The 18,339-nt window shown below is 35.5% G+C and overlaps 1 protein-coding gene and 1 long non-coding RNA gene across 7 annotated transcripts in view; one reads left to right on the top strand and one right to left on the bottom strand.

Annotated features, from left to right (window-relative positions):
- RIN2 (Ras and Rab interactor 2) overlaps window positions 1–18,339 on the top strand; it is a 214,610-nt gene that overhangs the window by 168,302 nt on the left and 27,969 nt on the right. For all 6 annotated transcript variants that reach the window (XM_031951051.1, XM_031951053.1, XM_031951055.1 and 3 more), the window contains 3 exons: window positions 5,352–5,544; window positions 8,996–9,107; window positions 12,850–12,922. In XM_031951051.1, the coding sequence (XP_031806911.1) occupies window positions 5,352–5,544; window positions 8,996–9,107; window positions 12,850–12,922 (378 nt within the window). The remainder of the gene's footprint in view (window positions 1–5,351; window positions 5,545–8,995; window positions 9,108–12,849; window positions 12,923–18,339) is intronic.
- Window positions 12,867–16,864, bottom strand: LOC116421453. The gene is made up of 2 exons (XR_004231818.1): window positions 16,558–16,864; window positions 12,867–13,745 (listed from the first exon to the last, which is right to left on the bottom strand). It is a non-coding gene; the product is annotated as an uncharacterized LOC116421453 (long non-coding RNA).

Raw genomic sequence — 18,339 nt, 5'->3', positions numbered from 1 at the left:
ACCCCAATTAGATTGCCAAATTAAAAATTTTGAAACTCAAAGGAGAGATTAATAAAATAGAAAATTATTAAGCATTATCTCTATCCTAGATCTATTGCCTTTGAGATTCTTTGTTCTGATCATTTTTCTAGATGTTTGCTGATAAACATGGAATCAATAATCTTTTGTCTCATTAAATTTAAACACCAAACCTGGATTCTATTGTTTATGGGCCTTACTGAAGGGCCCACATGAAGTTGTGACACAGGACTTTAAGAAACTGATGAAATTTTTCTGATAATTGAGAAATCTAGCTTCTCTGATTCTTCTTGCAAGCTTTACATTCTAGTTAATTGAGGAAGAATAGCTCCAGGCTGACTACAAGTCATTGTCTGTCCTTATTAACTCCCACTATGTTGACTGAAAAACAACAGGTGATACTTTACCTTATCCTTATAGGGCTTTGAAAATATAAATATGGACTTGAAAAAAGTGACTTAAAATTTTTTTTCCCCAAATCCCTGGGCAAGAGAAATGAATTAATAGATGAAAGGTTTTTTATTTTTTATAAGCTTTTAGTAATATTTTATGTTTCTCATATCACCAATAGTTAGCCCAAGTATTCTTCCCCTTTCTGTTCTTCCCAGAGAATCATCTTATGTCGTATTTTTTAGAGAGGAGGAAAAAAAGCCAGCATCACTGATGCATACATTTTTTAAAGTCTAAAAATAAGTGCAATAAATAACGCCTTTGGACTGCTAACCCACCCCCAAAAGGTTGGAATGGGAGTATCTTCTCATTTCTTTTCATCTTTATAATTTTGTTACATTTACTTTTGATATTTTTTGTGTCATTGTTATTTCTATTTACATTATTGTAGTTACTGTGTATATTGCTTTCTTGGTTCTGTTTATTTCACCCTGCATCAAATAATTTAAATCTTTCCATGCTTCTGCAGTCATCTTGATGAAGTACTATAACTGTTCAGAATGTGAAAAATTCACAAAGCTATTCTTATAGACACAGAGTTTCCTTTATTTTGTCAAAGGAGCCATGGGCTAATTAAGGTGATCTAGTGGGATTATGATTGAAAAGACTACTTAAAGGTCAAGGGCAGGGAGGGAAAGGGGAAGCCAGGGCAAGGTCTAGGAAATTAGGGAGGAATTAAGGAGAGTTCTGGAATAGAAGGAACTCACATATTCATTGTATCTATATTAGCAACTGGGAGCATGAAAATACAGGAACAGGGATGTGCTAATGTAGGATAATGAAGATGCTTTCAACACAAAGGTTACTTGTCTAGCTAGAATTTGCTCTAGAAGAGGAAGGAAGAGTCCCTTATCTGCAGGGTCTTTACTGGTTTGGTGGGTTGGGCAAGCCTTTGATCATTTGGACAAGATAATAGTCCTAGGAATGTGGGCCCTATTTGTAGAAGATAAGGTTGACAATGGGAACTGGATGGGCTCTGTGGGACATTGGAGTTCACATCTATCTCACACAGCATTTTTTTAGGTAAAAAACTAAGGTCACAGTAAGGTTCCATCATAGGCACATACCAAAGTTTGTTTAGCCATTCCTCAATCAATGGGCATCTTGTTTCCAATTATTAGCTATCACAAAAAGTAATGCTACAAATATTTTGGAGTATATGGGGACTTTTTCCCTTATGGATAACTTCCTTTAGGTTATAAGTGTGGCAATGAAGTTTCTGATTCAAAGGGTATGAACATTTTTAGTTACTGTATTTTTGTAATTCGAAATTGCTTTCCAAAATGGTTGTACCATTTCCCAGCTCTACTAACAACATAATGGTGTGTCTGTTTTTCTACAATTCCTCCAACTTGGAGTATGAGATGAAACTTCAGGACTGCTTTGATTTGCATTTCTCTGTTATAATAAATTTGTGAATGGACAACCTTCATAACATAAGCTAAAATATGTGTCCAAATATATATTGCCAACTACATTGTAATATTACTTCCACTTGAACTTGTTGGTTTGCCTTGTAGGGTATAGAATGGGACACCTGGAGTCAGGAAAAACTGTCAGGGATTCAAATCCTGCCTCAGATATTTACTGTCTATCTGACCCTGAATAAATTTCATTTCCTCATCTGTAAAGTAGGGATAATAATATCCCTCCCAAAGTGATTATGAGAATAAAATTAGGTAATAATTTACCCATATAAATACCTAGCTATCATCATCATCATTATTATTATTATTAGCTATCATTATTGTTGGCCATACTCCTAGATTACAGCAGTTCTCAGACTCTGCATCCCACTGAAGTGAGTAAGGAATAAATTCTATGCAGTGAAACTTTCTGTTTGGCTCTTACATTTTCTTACAGTGATTTTTTTTCCAGTTGCTAAAATTCATTATAAACTCAAATAACTAGATGAAATTATCTTATAGAACATATATGAAAAATACTTCTGAGGAAATGAGAGATGCAAGATCTGAGAAATGAAAGGGTGTGATATCTCTGTACCCAACTCCACCCAAAAGGAGTGGGAATGGAAGCAGAAGGAACTAACCCCAAATGCAACATTTGGCAGCTTATGAAAGAGCTATGGTCATTTTAGCCCCTGACTTCAGTGTTTCACCTTTTTTTGGCTTTAAAATTATCAAAACAATATCTCGACTCTTTCTAAAATTTTTTTTTAACTTACCTCTTAATCTGCAAAATAATTTTTGTGCAATTGATGTGAATTTCTTGGTGTGAAACCCAACTTCTTTTATCCTTTATAAATCAGTACAAGTCAGATCTAGAACTGGAAGGGATTTCAGAAGTCATGAAATCTAAATGCTCATTTTACAATGAAGCAAATGAAGCCCAACAGAGTTAAGTGATTTGTCTAAGGTCATACCGATAATAAGCATCAGCAGAAACAACATTTGAACCCAGAGTCTGTGACTCTAAAACACTCACCATGTATTTTTAATGCATTTGGTACACTATAAGAAAGGAGGAAAGCCTAGTAAATTATGTTTTAATTGTTGAAGAAACCACTGAAGAAATTTTGGACAGAAGCCAAAAAGTTCAATGTTTGGTCTCTGTCACCTCTGGCACGTGAATCTAAAAGCTCTGAGGAATTCAGTATAATTTACTTTCTTGAGTATGAGTTTAACAATCTTAACCATGGCCAATGCCTACTTGTATTGTGTACAAAAGTAAGTATATAAGAATTCTTATATTCATGCTAAGGTGGTGATGGTGGTGGATACTGTTTATTCATTTTCAGTCATCTGACTCTTTATGACCCCTTTTGAGGGTTTTCTTGGAAAAGGCACTGGAATGGTTTGCTATTTCTTTCTCTAGCTCATTTAGAGATGAGGAAACTGAGGCAAATGGAGTTAAGTGACTTGCTTAGATTCACACAATTAATAAATGTCTGAGGTCAGATTTGAACTCCAGAAGATGAGAGATTTCTTGACTCTAGGTCCAGCACTCTACCCACTGCACCACATAACTGCCCTTAAAAATGTGCTAAGTATGTAGGATGTACTAAGGAACATCATGTGATTTTTCACTTTTTCAAGGCGGTATTCTCTTTCTTTCTTTCTTTCTTTCTTTCTTTCTTTCTTTCTTTCTTTCTGTCTCTCTCTTTCTTTCTCTTTCCTTCTTTCTTTCTCTTTCCTTCTTTCTTTCCTTTCTTTCCTATTTTTTTCTTTTTCCCTTTTCTCTTTTTCCTTTTTTCTTTCCTTCTTGCTTTCTTTTTTGCATTCCCTTTTTTCTTCAATTCTTTCTTTTTCTCTCTCTCCTCCTTCCTCCCCCCCCCCCTTTTCTTAAACTATAAATATAAATGATTTGGATAAAAATCTAAGGCTATAAATACTTCGCTATTAATAGCATTCATTCTAAACATATTCACATCTACAATTATTCCTCTTATGTATGTAATGTATACTATATTAATCAGCCCACTGATGCTATTTATTCTGTTTCAAGAATAAAAAATAAATGAAAATAAAATCTAGGACTGGGAAAATGAGGCCATTTAAAGAAATAATTGTAAAGGTCTTATTTTTACAAATGCCCAAGTTAACCCCTCAATTTGGACTAGTCATATTGGTCTATGACATGTAATTATAGAGTCAGCTTATTTAACTGATAAAAGCCTAAAGTTACATCTTTAAAACATCTATGTCAACAGATCCTGACATGAATTAATCACTTCTAAGACAGATACATGTTCAGCTTGCCAAGTGCAAAATAATGTATGAGGAGCAAATTTAATGATGCTGACATACTCTTCTTCTGGAGATATTACAGATATGACAGTTTCTCCAATAAGCCTATACCTACTAAAGATAGAAAATATATGAATGGGAACAAAGATGGAAGGTCCGACAAGACCATCAATATTCTCCCTTCTTCACACCAACTATAATTTTTTGTTTCATTAATGGAAGTTCAGGATATATTCATACAACTACACATGGAGTTAACAGCAGAATTGTTCTTTTCCTCTAAAATATACCAAAAATACCATGGGATGCAAAATCCTAGAGATTATAACCTATGCTTAAAAACAAAAATTCCCTTCCCCCCTAAAAAAATTACATCTAGATTCCCTAAAATGAAGGTTTTACTGGTTTAAATAGAATAGTATTAAGTAGCCTTCCCTGTTCAACATTCTTCAGAGAATCAATAGGATGCTAACATAATAATAGCTCACATTTAAATAGAGCTTTAAGATTTGTGACTAGGTGTTACAATGGATGGAGTAGTAGGTCTGGAATCAGATTCTCTATTTGTAAGGACCCTGGGTAAGTTACTTAGCTACTGTTTATCTCAGTTTCCTCAATTTTAAAATGGAAATAATAATAGGACCAACCTTATTGGGTCAGGATGAGATATTTGTAACGTGCTTAGTATAGTACCTGACACATAGTAGTAGACCCTATATTTTTATGATCCAGTCAAGTCCTACTCTTAATGACTTCATTGGGGGTTTTCTTGGCAATGATACTGAAGTGGTTTGCCATTTCTTTCTCCAGCTCATTTTTGTAGACAAGGAAACTGAGGCAAGCAGAATTGTGACTTGCTCAGAGTTAAATAACTAATAAGTTGTTTGAATTTGAATTCAGATCTTCCTAAATCAAGGGTGGGTATTTTATCTACTTTTCCACCTAGATGCCCAGATGTTATATAAATACTAACATTAGAAAGATAATTTGACAGCATGTGAATGATATTTTGAAGAGAGGAGAGACTGGAAGCAGATTGAACTAGTCTTTCCTTCAGGGTCTCTTCCTACTCTGAGATTCTGGGTTTTTTTTTTTGAGATTGCAGGGAAAAATTTTGGTTTGAAAAAAAAAATCATATCACAGCCCTTTAAACATCTGCTTCTCTCTTCCCTTTAGTATAGTAAAAGACATGGATAATGTCTGCTGCGAGAAAAATGATTTAAAAAGCTGCCCCCGGGATTCTGGCTATGACAGCCTCTCCAACAGACTTAGCATATTGGATCGCCTTCTGCATACTCATCCCATCTGGCTACAACTGAGTTTAAGTGATGAAGAGGTAGCAGGAATACTTCAGTCCCAGCCTCCAGGGGTAAGCAAGAAAACTTCAGCAGAAGAATTTTTTTTTATTATCTGGGTTGTTGATCAAAAGGGGTTGATCCAGTGCCATTTGTCCTATGCCTTCACAAGATGGGAACTCTCAGCATGGTCTGAGTATGACTTGCCCAAAATCATACCCCTAATGGGTATCTGAAGTAGAAATTGAATCAAAGTCTTCTTGACTCCCAAATCCAGCACTTTATTCACAATATCACACTGCCTTGAACTTTGCATATAGTAATCACAATAAATATTTGTTGCCTTTAAAGTTCTTAGATTTTTTTTTTTTTTTAACCATAGGTTCCAATGTCAGGTTATAACTCAATTATAACTTGTTATAATGTTAACTGTGAATCTTGTCCTTAGAATGGAAGGTAACAGTAGCGGAGAAAACAGCTAGAACTGTGTAAGAAGGCTGAGAAGCCAGAAATGTAGTTAGGGTGCTGTATCTGACATGGCTTTGAATGAGAATTCCAAAGCTGGTCTAGGGAGGGAAGAAGGGAAGGCTGAAAGGCCGTGCAACTAGATGGTCCAGTGGATAGAGTACTGGGCCTGGAGTCAGGAACCTCAACATGGAAATCCAGCCTCAGATACTTACTAGATGTGTGATCATGGGCAAGTCACTTAACCTCTGTCTGCCTCAATTTCCTCAACTTGTAAGGTAGAGATAAATAATACACCTACTTCCTAGGTTATTGCAGGGATTGAATGAGATAAAATTTGCAAAGCAGTTAGTGTAGTGCCTGGCACATAGTAGGCAGTTTATAAATGAACACTCTTCCCTCTTCTCCTTAGTGCAGGGGCTGAGTGCCTCATGACTTAGAATTCAGAAAGTGCCTTCTTCTGAGTTTTCCCAGTGCTGTTCCTGCTATTTTCCATCTGGCATGAGACTGGCAATACATGTCATTCCCAGTCTGGGATACGATAGACTTTTCTAGTTATATCCCTGCTAGAACTTTGTAACCTCTCTGTTTTTCTCCATCCTGAAAATGCCTCTTCGTGACTTGTGTTGCAGAGAACGATTTAGGGATAAAAAGCTGAATTTTACTATCCGTAAAAGGATGCAGTGTCAGGTTCTGCTACACTAATTTATCACAAATTGTGTTCAAGAACATAATTAGTTATTGTAGTTGATTTAATCTTTGAAGAAAAAAATGTTATGGAATAGATGATATTGTACATTTTGGGTATTAAATTTCTTATCAAAATTTTTGTGTCTATACTTGCTTATGGAGTTGCCAAACTCCTTCCTTCAAACAACATTGCCCTTCCTTTCCCTCACCTACAACAGGTAAGGAAGGTTCTTGCATTCCTGCTGAGACTTGGTGGGGAGTGTTTCTGGCAAACTCACTCTTATATCAGCCCTTCAGACAGACATGTTTCTTCTACCTTCAGTATGGGCCTTGGTATGGCCACACCATTGGCACAATGTGAACTGGAATCAAGGCAGAGGAAATATGTGTCAGAACTAGTCAGAGAATGGAAGAAGGCCAAGAGATATACTTCATAGCAAAAGGAAGTGAATAATAGAGAGGGAAAAGATGTTTGAGAAAATAACTGAATTCAATATAATAAGCAATGCAAAGTATTATGACAAGTGACAAAAGTGAGACAAACCTTACCCTCAAGATCTTATATTGTGTTTGGGGAAAATCTTACTCTTTTGCTTATAGGTCAATATAGTGGTCTAAAAAATAATTTTTTTTTATTATTATAGCTTTTTATTGACAAAATATATGCATGGATAATTTTTCAACATTGACCCTTGCAAAAAACTTCTGTTCCAACTTTTCCCCTCCTTCCCTCTACCCCTTCCCCTAGATGGCAGGTAGTCCCATACATGTTAAATATGTTAAGGTATATATTAAATACAATATATGTATACATCTTTATACACTTATCGTGCTGCACAAGAAAAGTCAGACTAAAAAATAATTTCAAGAGCCAAAGAAAATTAGCAACATGGGAAGTCAAAGATCGTGAAAGACTTTATGTAAGAGGAGACACTTGTGTAGAGTAGGAGGTGAGAGCTTATTTTTGAAAGGTTTGACATTCCAGACTAAAGAGTTCATATTTATACTAGAGGTAGAACACTGATACTTTTTGAACAGGAAAACAATTATCAGATTCTGCATTTCCAAAATGCAGACACAAAGATGAAGAGAGTTGACAATATTATTAATCTCCTAGCAGTACTATTCTTCTTCCACAAAAGAATGTATAGGAAGCCTTTCCCCTGAAACTTTAAGAAAGCCCATTCTTCCTCTCCCCAGTGCTCAGAGTAGGACCAGGCACAGAAAATGCTTATCGAACTGAAGACTGAAAACTATTTTTATTACCATACATAAATATAATAACTCACATTTATATAGTATTTTAAGATTTACCCTTTAAATACTTCATCTCATTTGATCTTCCCAGCAACCACATGAGATAAATTCTATGGCTACTCTTGATGTTACAGATAAGAAAACAGGTTGAGAGAAGGTAAACCCAGGTTTACACGGCTAGTAAGTTTCTGGTAGGATTTTAACTGACCTTTTTGGTGCCAGGCCCAACACTCTCTCTCCGGTACTACATAGCTGCCTGCTTAGTAGGTAGCACTCTTGTACAGGTTTGCAAAGTGCTTTCCGTGTTATCTCATTATAACCTAAGCCTAACCTGCTTGCAGCCCTGGCTGGCGGAGATGTGGGATGTTTGGTAGGGAGGGCTCTTAGTGGACAAGTATGTCCATCAATAACTGACAGGGAATAAACTGTGACTCAAGTGTGTCTTGTCCTTAATTTGGACATAATCTGCCAGGATGGCTTGGCAGGGATGAGGGAGTGGGGAGGTTTACTCTTGAAATTTTCACAAAAAAAACACCTTAGGGATAGTCCAGAGGAAACTGCTTCTGGGGAGTTCAGTGAGTTTTTATGAAGTCCTGATATTTAACTACTATCTAGTAATTTAACTACTATTTAGAGACATCTTGGTGGTACAGTATTCAGAGCTCTGGACCTGCTGTCCAAAAGATCTGAATTCAGATCTTACTAGCTGGGCAAATCATCTTACCTCTGCCTGTTTCTACATATGGAAAATGGAGGATAATAATGCCTATCTCCCAGGATTGTTGTGAGGATCAAATGAGAAAATATTTGTAAAGGGCTTTGCAAATATTAAAGACATATATAAATGATAATTATTATAACCAACCCCTGAAAGTCATTTACTAAATGGTGCCCAGTTCATATGCTTCTTCTTTAGTGTCACAGAATTCTGGTCCTATGTGTGAATTCAGCTATAAAATCATGAGTTGGAAATAGGTAACCTCAAAAGCTCATAATATAATCCATATACATTACTAAGGAACATTTAGTCTCTTGCATAAAAACACAGTGAAGCAAGTCACGTACAATATGAGTGTTTTAAGTGATGAAACTTTTTTTTTCCCTCACAACTAGATCTTCCTGGTCCGAAAATCTTCTAAAATGCAAAAGAAAGTCCTCTCACTTCGCCTGCCCAATGAATTTGGGTCATGTCTCAAGGAATTTGCAATAAAGGAAAGCATATATAGTAAGTAGTTGGTGTATGTTTTAGTCACCAGTTATATGAATTCCATCATCATTTTGGGGGCTTCTCTAACATTTTTAGGAAAGGTTGTAAATTGTGGCTAAAGTATAAAACCTGAGGGTAATCAAATATTCCCAGATCTAATATATTATCTTCTTTGTTATCAAAGGTGAAAAGGAAGTGCACTGATGTTCTTGGGCTTGAATAACACTTATCAAAAGTAGAATTCAATCCTTGGATGTTTGGGTGGGGAATTAACTCTTTTTCTCCCAAGTTCTTTTCAAGCTATTTAAGCCAGACAAAACTGCAATTCTGTTTGGTTTGTACTTATTGCTTATCACGCATGGGAAGTCTCAAAAGCCAAAGATTTAAATAAAGAAGGAACAAATAGTTCTATTGCCCTGCCAGACACCAGAAACGGAAAGCAAGATTGATTAACAGACCAGAGAAGATTAATCTAGACTGAACTCATACATAAAGTTAGTAACCAGGTTTTAGTCCTACAGTCTTCCTTAATGCTAAATTTATCCTATTGATGTAGTCTCATCTTTTCATCAGAGCTTTAGAAACTCAGATTCTAAAGTTTAAATTAACCCATTATTTGACTTTACTTTTACCCTTATAAGGAAATGGAAATATTTTTTTCTTAAAGCATATTTTTGCTTTGATATATTTTGATTTTATATCACCTCACTTTACCCACTATATTTATAGTTTTTACTCACCCTAAAGAACCATTCCTTTATACAAAGAATTTTTTTAAAAGAGGAAGAGGGGGAAAAAAATTCAGCAACCAACTATTTTAAGAAATCTGATGTTATATACATTATCCTACCCCTGTGCAGCTCTCCCTCTGCAAAGGAGTGGAAGAGGGTGCCTTTCATTTATCTTCTTTGGAACCAGAATTAGTCATTATAATTTTTCTTTTTTCTCATTGATCACCTTGGAATGTTTCCCCAGCAGGGGAAACTGTATAAAAAGTATAAAAAGTAATTGACATTTTTGTAACTTTAATTCCAAATTGCTTTCTACAACAGTCGTACCAATTTAATATTCCACCAGTTACTTCAATGTATCTTTCTTTTCACAACATTTCAATGTCTACTTTTCCCATCTTTGTCAATTATCTGGCTTGTGAAGTCAAGTAAAGACTCAAATTTTGACCAAATGAGGTTTAACTTTGGCTGGGAAGCAGCATGATTTATATATGTCAAATATAGTATTAGTAGGAGTATAAACTTAAAAATAGCATTGACTCATTTACTATTTATAATGGAGGCAGCAGATGTATCAGCTAAACAAATATGATGATATTGGACCAACATAAGGTGAAGAAAAAATATTGTCAGTGTTTAAAATTCACCAAATAAGGTAATCAAGAAGTGTCAGTTCTTGCTATTTGTGATATCCTTCCCAACATCCAAATGAATTTAGAAAAAAATAATTCTTTATTCTTACTGTAAATTAATTTAGTTTTACAGAAGATGCTAAATTTTTGCTTTTTTTTAAAAGATTCCATCCTATTTCCAAGAGATCCCATAATTCCTTACTTTTCATAAGTAGGTTTAATTAGCTCAAAGTGGAACAGCAATGTATGACTCCATGATAATTCCCTAAGGGTTTAATCAGGTTAACTAGAGAATCATCCCCAGCAAAGACCATTTCTCTTTTACTTGTATTCTATTCTAAAAGCAGCATAGATCTAAAATAACTAGGGCCTCCTTTATGTGTTGTGATTTGAAAGTTCTCTATAGAGTTTCTTAACCTTGGTCTATGAACATTTCTCTTTTTATAGTTTAATAACTATTTCAGCATAATTAGTTTATTTTGTAATCCTTCTTTTATGCATTTAAAAATATTATTTTAAAAAGGGGGTACATAAGTTTTCAGAGTACCAAAAAAGATAATGAACCCTTACTTTAGAAAGTCTCATGCCCACAAATTATTTATTCCTTCAGTTTGCATGGGACTCCTAAAGTGCCCCCAAATTCAATTATAGGTGATAGATACCTTTGGCAAAAGTATCCTTGTCCCCTCTGTGTTCTTCTCTTAAAATGTAAATATCCCTACAGGCACAAAAACCACGTTAAATCATTAATACCTTAATGGATTAATTTATTAGAAGTCCATCTTCTTTAGCGGGTAGCAGGTGAATGAACACTGAACATTTAGATGAAAAGAAGGAGAGCAAAAGACACAACATGCAAACTTTCTCATTTTTATTTGCATTATCTTTAGAGATGAAAACATTACTTACTTGTACCATTTCCTAGTCACTGGGAGAACTAGTTGCAGTCTCAGTGACCATTTGGCCACAACTCCAACAGTAATAAAGTATCACTTCTTCTCTAACAGGGTATCTCTGACTCCCTGTGGACAGATCCTCAAGAGCAAGCATTTTATTTGCATATTCTTTCAACCTTAGTCCTTCTAGACTGGCTTATTCTTTGAAACTTGGTCTCCCACATGTCTCTTTTGAGGAATGTTGGGTGTTAACGAGAGTGAGAAGGATTTGAGCTGTTTCCCAAACACCATGACAACCAAAATATTTTCATCACAAAATATATTTCCAAGTCAAGTTGACAATCTATTGATTTTAAGCAATATTTGGTATTTTTAAACTTTTAATACAACAAAAGAATTTGGAGAGGCTCTTATAACTCTTTATAAAGGGATATGATATAAATTTCTTTTGGTTATTTGGATTTTGTTGGGAGGGGGTTCTTAGGCCCTAACGCCCAGACTTCTCTACAAGAATCTAAGATAATTTTCAGATGGACAAATGGATCTGCACAAGGAAAGCCTTTGTCCCTAATAGTTGTGCTATTTCTACCTCCTCCTAATCCTGTGTCCAAATAGTTTTACCCACCAAGACTCAATCTCCATAATGGTTCTTTGCTATTGCTTAAATGAAAGATGTTTTCTTTGAAAAGGAAATGTTGTCATAAATTATTTTGCAATATATAATCTGGGTAATATGATTTCCTAGGACTTAAACCCCCACTCACTGCTTTCTCAACTTATCTGTAAAATGAAGGTGCTAAACAAGTAAGGTTGTTTCCAGCTTTAAATAAATCTTTGACCAGACTGTATGATCCTATGATCCATTGGAGATTCAATTACATTTTAAGCCTTTTCCAGTAACTTGGAAATGTCTCTTTTGAGGGCACATTAAATATGTAGGTGTCTGAGTCATTCTCTCTGAGTTCATCAGATAATTGCTTCTTCAAAGCTTTTTTTTGATGTTCCAAGGGCTTTAAAATTGGCCTTTACCAAAACTTAGGGTATTTTTGGCCCTCCTGAAGTGAACTTTGAGAAAAGAAGCACTGCCAAGGAGCCGTGAGTCCCAGCCAGCTCAGAAAAAGTAAAAGGGCTTGGTACATTATTTCATATTTTTCTGGCCTTGGTCAGCTTCTCCTTCCACCCCATCTTCCCATCTCTACCTCAGCCTTGTTTTGTTAGTAAAAAGTTGTGCAATTGAATGTGTTTTGATCTGTTTACCAAGTATTAGAACATGTGCTTGGAATGGAAGACCGGAACTTCATGTGGCCAGACTTCTTTGGTCTGTTCCTGGCTGACATACATAATCTCCACAGTTGGTTTTGATTAACTAAACAGTAGTTTGATGGCAAAAGCGGTCTTTCTTACAGGGTACAACATTTAGACGGCTTTTGTGTGTGGGCCTTTTCCATTTTAAGGATACACTTTGGGGAACTGATCTGATTTCTTCCCTCTCTCTTTTCAGCTTTTTCCTTGGAAGGCTCTGGGATCAGTTTTGCAGATTTATTCAGACTCATTGCTTTCTACTGCATAAGCAGGTAAGGCTCTCCCCCTCTCTCATGGTCATGAGCCATGTCAGTCAGACTGCCATGTATGTGAGATATACTACTTGAGCATTGCCTGGTTATGAAACAGGTTAGGGTAATAGCTGTTCAAACATGTTAAATGCTAGTAGAAGTCATTTTAAATATAAATCTGACTAATAAGAAAGTCTGCCTATTTCCAACTAAAAACTAAATTGCTCTCCCTTGGCTTCCTAAAATATAAATTCCTGTTATTATGGTGCCTTCATAAGGAACTTTCCATCACTCTAAGCCTTCTTTAATTTTACCCACAAGAACCAAAAGTCAGGAAAACCAAAAGAGAGTGGAATGAATGATATCAAGATGTTTAAAAGTCCTCCTATTCTGAATACAGTTAAAAGATGAAAATCATTGGGCCATTTGGTCTTATGTGGCTGTACTTTAGGGAGATTTTGATGCTCATTTTCTTCTCTTTTTCTCATGCTTCTCTCTTAACCAGAAAGCTTCTAGAACTACTTACATCACCCATTATCTAACTTGGAATACCAACTGGTTAAGAGCTTGAGTTGATAGATCAAGGTGTTTAGAGTTGGAAGGTTCCTTAAAGATATCTAGCCCAACTGCCTCATGATGAAAGTGAGAAAATTAAAACCTAGAGTTTGGGAATACTTTTTTGGTGACAAGGAGGTGTCTTTTTTTCAAACCTACCAGCATTCCCAGTTTTCAGTATCACTTTAGTGATTGTCAGAAACAAAATGTTTCCCAGTAAATTCATCCATGATATTTTATATCACTCCTCTTCATGTTGCAGAACTCATCTTGACTTTATTTTCTGTGACTGTAAGGACCAAAGTGAAAAATAACATGCAGATATTGAGAGTGAAGTTATATGAAGGTTACCAGAGAAGAGGGTTTCAGTTATGATCAATTTGCCTCACACTAGAATAGTGACTAATTGGGATCATGGTGAAGAGAATTTATTTCTCAATAGTGATACTTTCTCATACTAATAAATAATGACCCTCCTTTGTGTAGTGCTTTAAGATTTACAAACGCTTTCCATGTCCTCCCATTAGATCCTCAAACAACCTTATGAGATAGGTTCTGTTGGTATCCCCATTTCACAGATAAGGAAATTGAGACAGGGAAAAAGAATGTGCATGATTAGCCTGGGATCATTCAGGAGGGTCCCAAGGCAAGTTTTGAACTCAGCTTTTTCTTATTTCAAGTCCAATGTCCTTCCAAACATTGTTAGACCAAATTATTCCAGAGAGAAGGAAATAAATTGATTCTGTCTTAGAATTATCTTAACTTTTAGGTCATTGGGCTTCATAGTAAATTGCATGATGACAAGTATTAAGCATACTGGTAAACATTGATACCCTTCTAAAAGATGAACAGGATTTTTAAAAGCCTTAATTTTTTTTTTTATTCATACCAGTTATTTTTTGAGGGAGGATAAAAAAAGAAAGAAGCATTTATATTGCACCTTTTATGTGCGAGGCAGTATGCTAAGCACTATATATTTGATCTTCATAACAACTTTGTATGTTCAGTTCAGATATCAGAAAAACCTGGAAAGATTTACATGAATTGATGCTGAGGAAAGTGAGCAGAACCAAAAGAATATTGTACATAGTAATAGCAACTTTGTGCTGATGAACTTTAACAGACTTTGCTCTTCTCAGCAATATAATGATCTAAGGCAATTTAAAAAGATTCATGATGGAAAATGCTATCCACACCAAGAAAAAGAACTATGGAATATGAATGCAAGTCTAGGCATAGTATTTTCACTTTTTTTTTGTTGCTTTTTCTTTCTTGTGGTTTTCCCCTTTTGTTCTTTTTGCAACACAACTAATATAGAAATATGTTTAATATGGATTGCCATCTTGGGGGAGGGGTGAGGAAAGGGAGAAAAAATGACAATCAAACCTTATGTCAAAAACAAATGAATTAAAAAAAAAAAACCTAAGAGGTCCAGTTGCCACCTCCTAACCACTGCTTTTTATGATACCATCCTACCTTGTCATTGGTCCTCCCTCAAAAAAATAATTTTATTTCTTAGTTACTTGTGTTTATAAATTTTTCCCTTGATAAAATGTAATCTCCTTGAAGACAGGTATTATTCAAATTTTTTTTATTCCTAGTCCCTCACACATATTAGATGCTTAATAAAGGTTTATTAATTGGTTGGCTAATTAATAAGTTTCAGTCTAGAAGAGATACAGTTTCCAGTTAAGATATAAATTAAGAGAAACTAGAACAATATCATATAATGTTCCATATTAAAGAAGTTATTACATTTAAAATAAACATCCTTAAGATTTTTTGAAACTCTTGACATCAGAGAAGGAACACTGGGAAATCAATGTGGACTACTTGCATTTTTGTTTTTCTTCCCAGGTTATTTTTATCTTCTGAATCCAAGTCTTCTTGTGCAATAAGAAAACTGTACGGTTCTGCACATATAACCTATTTAACATGTATAATACTGCCTGCCATCTAGAGGAGGGGATGGAGGGAAGGAAGGGAAAAGTCAGAACAGAAATGAGAGCAAGGGATAATGTTGTAAAAAATTATCCATGCATTTGTTCTGTCAATAAAAAGTTATAATTTTAAAAAATTGGGCTAATCAGAACTTAAAAAAAAAAAAGAAACTTTACGTTGAATAAATCTTCTAAGCTGATATTTAAAATTATGATTTACATAGAGAACATTAGAAATGATTGTTACCTCTGTCTAATTGAACCATTTTTGTTCTAGACTTGTCTAGAGTGCAAAAATAGTGCTTATAAAAGTTAAAAATTGAAGCCCATATCTGTTTAAAACAGGGCCTTTGACAGTCTAGTGAAATCTATAAATCTATAAATCCCTTTTTTCAAATAATGTTTTTAAATGGATAAAAATAAAATATATAGGATTACAAAGGAAACCAATTATTTCAGAGTATAATTATTGATATATATATGTATGTGTATATGTGGATATATATATATATAATTTTTTCCCAAACAAGTTCACTGACTCAAAGTTAAAAGCCTTTGTTTTAAAAGGAATAAAAGAGAAAGGCTTAGAATAGATTGAAGGCCTAGGCACTGTATCCTACTAAAGAAGTTTCCTCAGATTTTATGACTATCTCACATTTATACAACAGCCTTGTAAGACTGGAAATGCAAAATTGAATCTTAGAATGTTGGTGCTGGAAGACCATTGATTAAAGTCACTCAAATAGCAGCAGATGTAAGACTAGAACCCACTGAGGTTATTTGTTATTGTTTCTCTATTATATTTGAAGTATATTGACTCTGGAATTAGAGGCTCTGTGACTTATGACCTTTATCAATTTGGGCGAATCCTGTCCCTTCCATTAATTAAGAGGATTAGAACAGATGATCTCTAAGAGTCCCTTTTGGCTTAGTCATTTGGTCTCTATATGGAAATATTAACTTTGATTATATTTATCTTTTTACTTGACATTTTACTAATTTGTTTTTCATTGTTAAAAGCATCTAGGGTCAGAGTTGCCAAGTGCCTCAGGCTATTGTGATTGCCTAATCAGGCACTCCCTAAAACCCTAGCTTGCCTTGTCTATGAATAAGATAGCAGTGTAGTTACAATATTTTTATAAAGGGAAATTTCAGTCCTACCTTAAAACCATAAATGCATTTGCTGGAAAAGGTTCGGGTTTTTTCTCCTCTAAGAAAGATACTTGTGGTGATTTCAATTAGCCTTTTCCCTGGACATGTTAGCACAGTTAGAGTATTTTAGGAATTCATGAAGGGTTGATTTTGAACTTCATACCTGTCCAATATAGAGAAAGTCTCCTTTGCCCCATTGCCAGCATTTAACATTTTTATGAAACTGAACTTACATTTACATTGTTATCTTGTTTTGTCCTCTTAAGAAGGTAGGTGCTATTATTATCACTATTTTTACAGATAAGGAAACTGAGTAATAGAGTGTATAATTGGCTTGTCCAGGATCACATAACTAGAATTCAAACTCAGGCCTTCCTTACTCCCAAGCCCTGCACTCTATTTTACCAACTAGCTTCCCCAATAAAAGAGTAACAGGACTATTTGAAAAAGAATTCCCAGGGGCAGCTAGATGGCACAGTGGATAGAATACCAACCTTGAAGTCAGGAGGACCAGAATTCAAATCTGGCCTCAGACACTTAATACTTCCTGGCTGTGTGACCCTGGGCAAGTCACTTGACCCCAATTGCTTCAGCAAAAAAAAGAAAAAAAAAGAACTCCTGATCATTCTAGCCCATTTGTGTCTATCAGTCAATACTTCCTTTATCAAGCACCTACTAGGAACAGGAAGACAGAAATGAAATGATTCCTAGCTTTTACATTCTCTCCTAAGAGATGCACGCATAAAACACATACAGACCAAGCAATGACAAAATAAACACAGGCTTGAGGCTGTGATGGTGGTGGTGACAGTGTGCTTTTGGGAGCAGTGCCTTGGCGGCTGGGATGACCGGGAAAGAAAGCATCTTTGTGTAACAGACTTTCATTCACTTGTTTCTGAGTCAGATTTAAAGCATCATCTCATAGGGCTGGAAAGGGTAACTTTTAAGCTACAAATTTTCTACTATGTCAGGACCATGTCTTCTTGCAAATTATTATGACTATAAGTCCGTAATGGATATTATATACTAGTCCTAAAGATCAGTATTGTGCAACAATCATTGATTAGATGTACACTTGGATAGAGCAGCATGAGAAGAACTAGGCCTGAGGGGGGAGAAGAGCTAGGCTGGATGATTAGCTATGTGATCCTGGACAAGTCACTTAACCCCATGGGGGCTCCCTGTTTCCTCATCTGTAAAATGAAGGCACTGGACTAGAGGCTACTTGCTCTAAAGCAGTTCTGATTCTGTGTTGAGACTTGTATCAACCTGTCTTCAAAACTGTTTTTTGCCTTCTGTGTTTTCATATTTTAAATGAGATATGTGGAAGGGGGAAGTACTGGCTTCTTGTTGTTTTGTTTTGTTTCAGATCAATAAACACTTAGCAACAACTAGCTACGTTCAAGGCAGTGTCTACTCTGCAAAGACCGGGCTAGGGGAGGGTTGGGGGCAAGGGGATTCTGCCAGAGAGCTGAATGCCTCTGCCCCCAGGGATAAATTCCACACAGCAAAAGAGCATAAAGTATTCCATGTACATAATTTATACATAAATATTCAACAGTTAGTCGGTTGACTTACTTTTGAACTAGCAGTAGGGCCGCTGCTTTTCTCCAGAGTCTTCGGTAGTGACAACAATCCTACAGAGGATAATGAAACTATAGATGATTCTCCTCTTCTGAATGTGGCAACAGGGACAGTGAGTGACAGGAAGCAGTCAGATCCACTGCCATTAATAATTAGCTATAACGAGAAAAAGGAAACCCCATAGAATTGTGGGCTTTACTTCCCTAG

Source organism: Sarcophilus harrisii, chromosome 2, assembly GCF_902635505.1.
Source record: "Sarcophilus harrisii chromosome 2, mSarHar1.11, whole genome shotgun sequence".
In the NCBI taxonomy this organism is placed as follows: domain Eukaryota; kingdom Metazoa; phylum Chordata; class Mammalia; order Dasyuromorphia; family Dasyuridae; genus Sarcophilus; species Sarcophilus harrisii.
The sequence above is the reverse complement of the archived record's forward strand: the minus strand, read 5'-3'. Positions and strand labels throughout refer to the sequence as shown.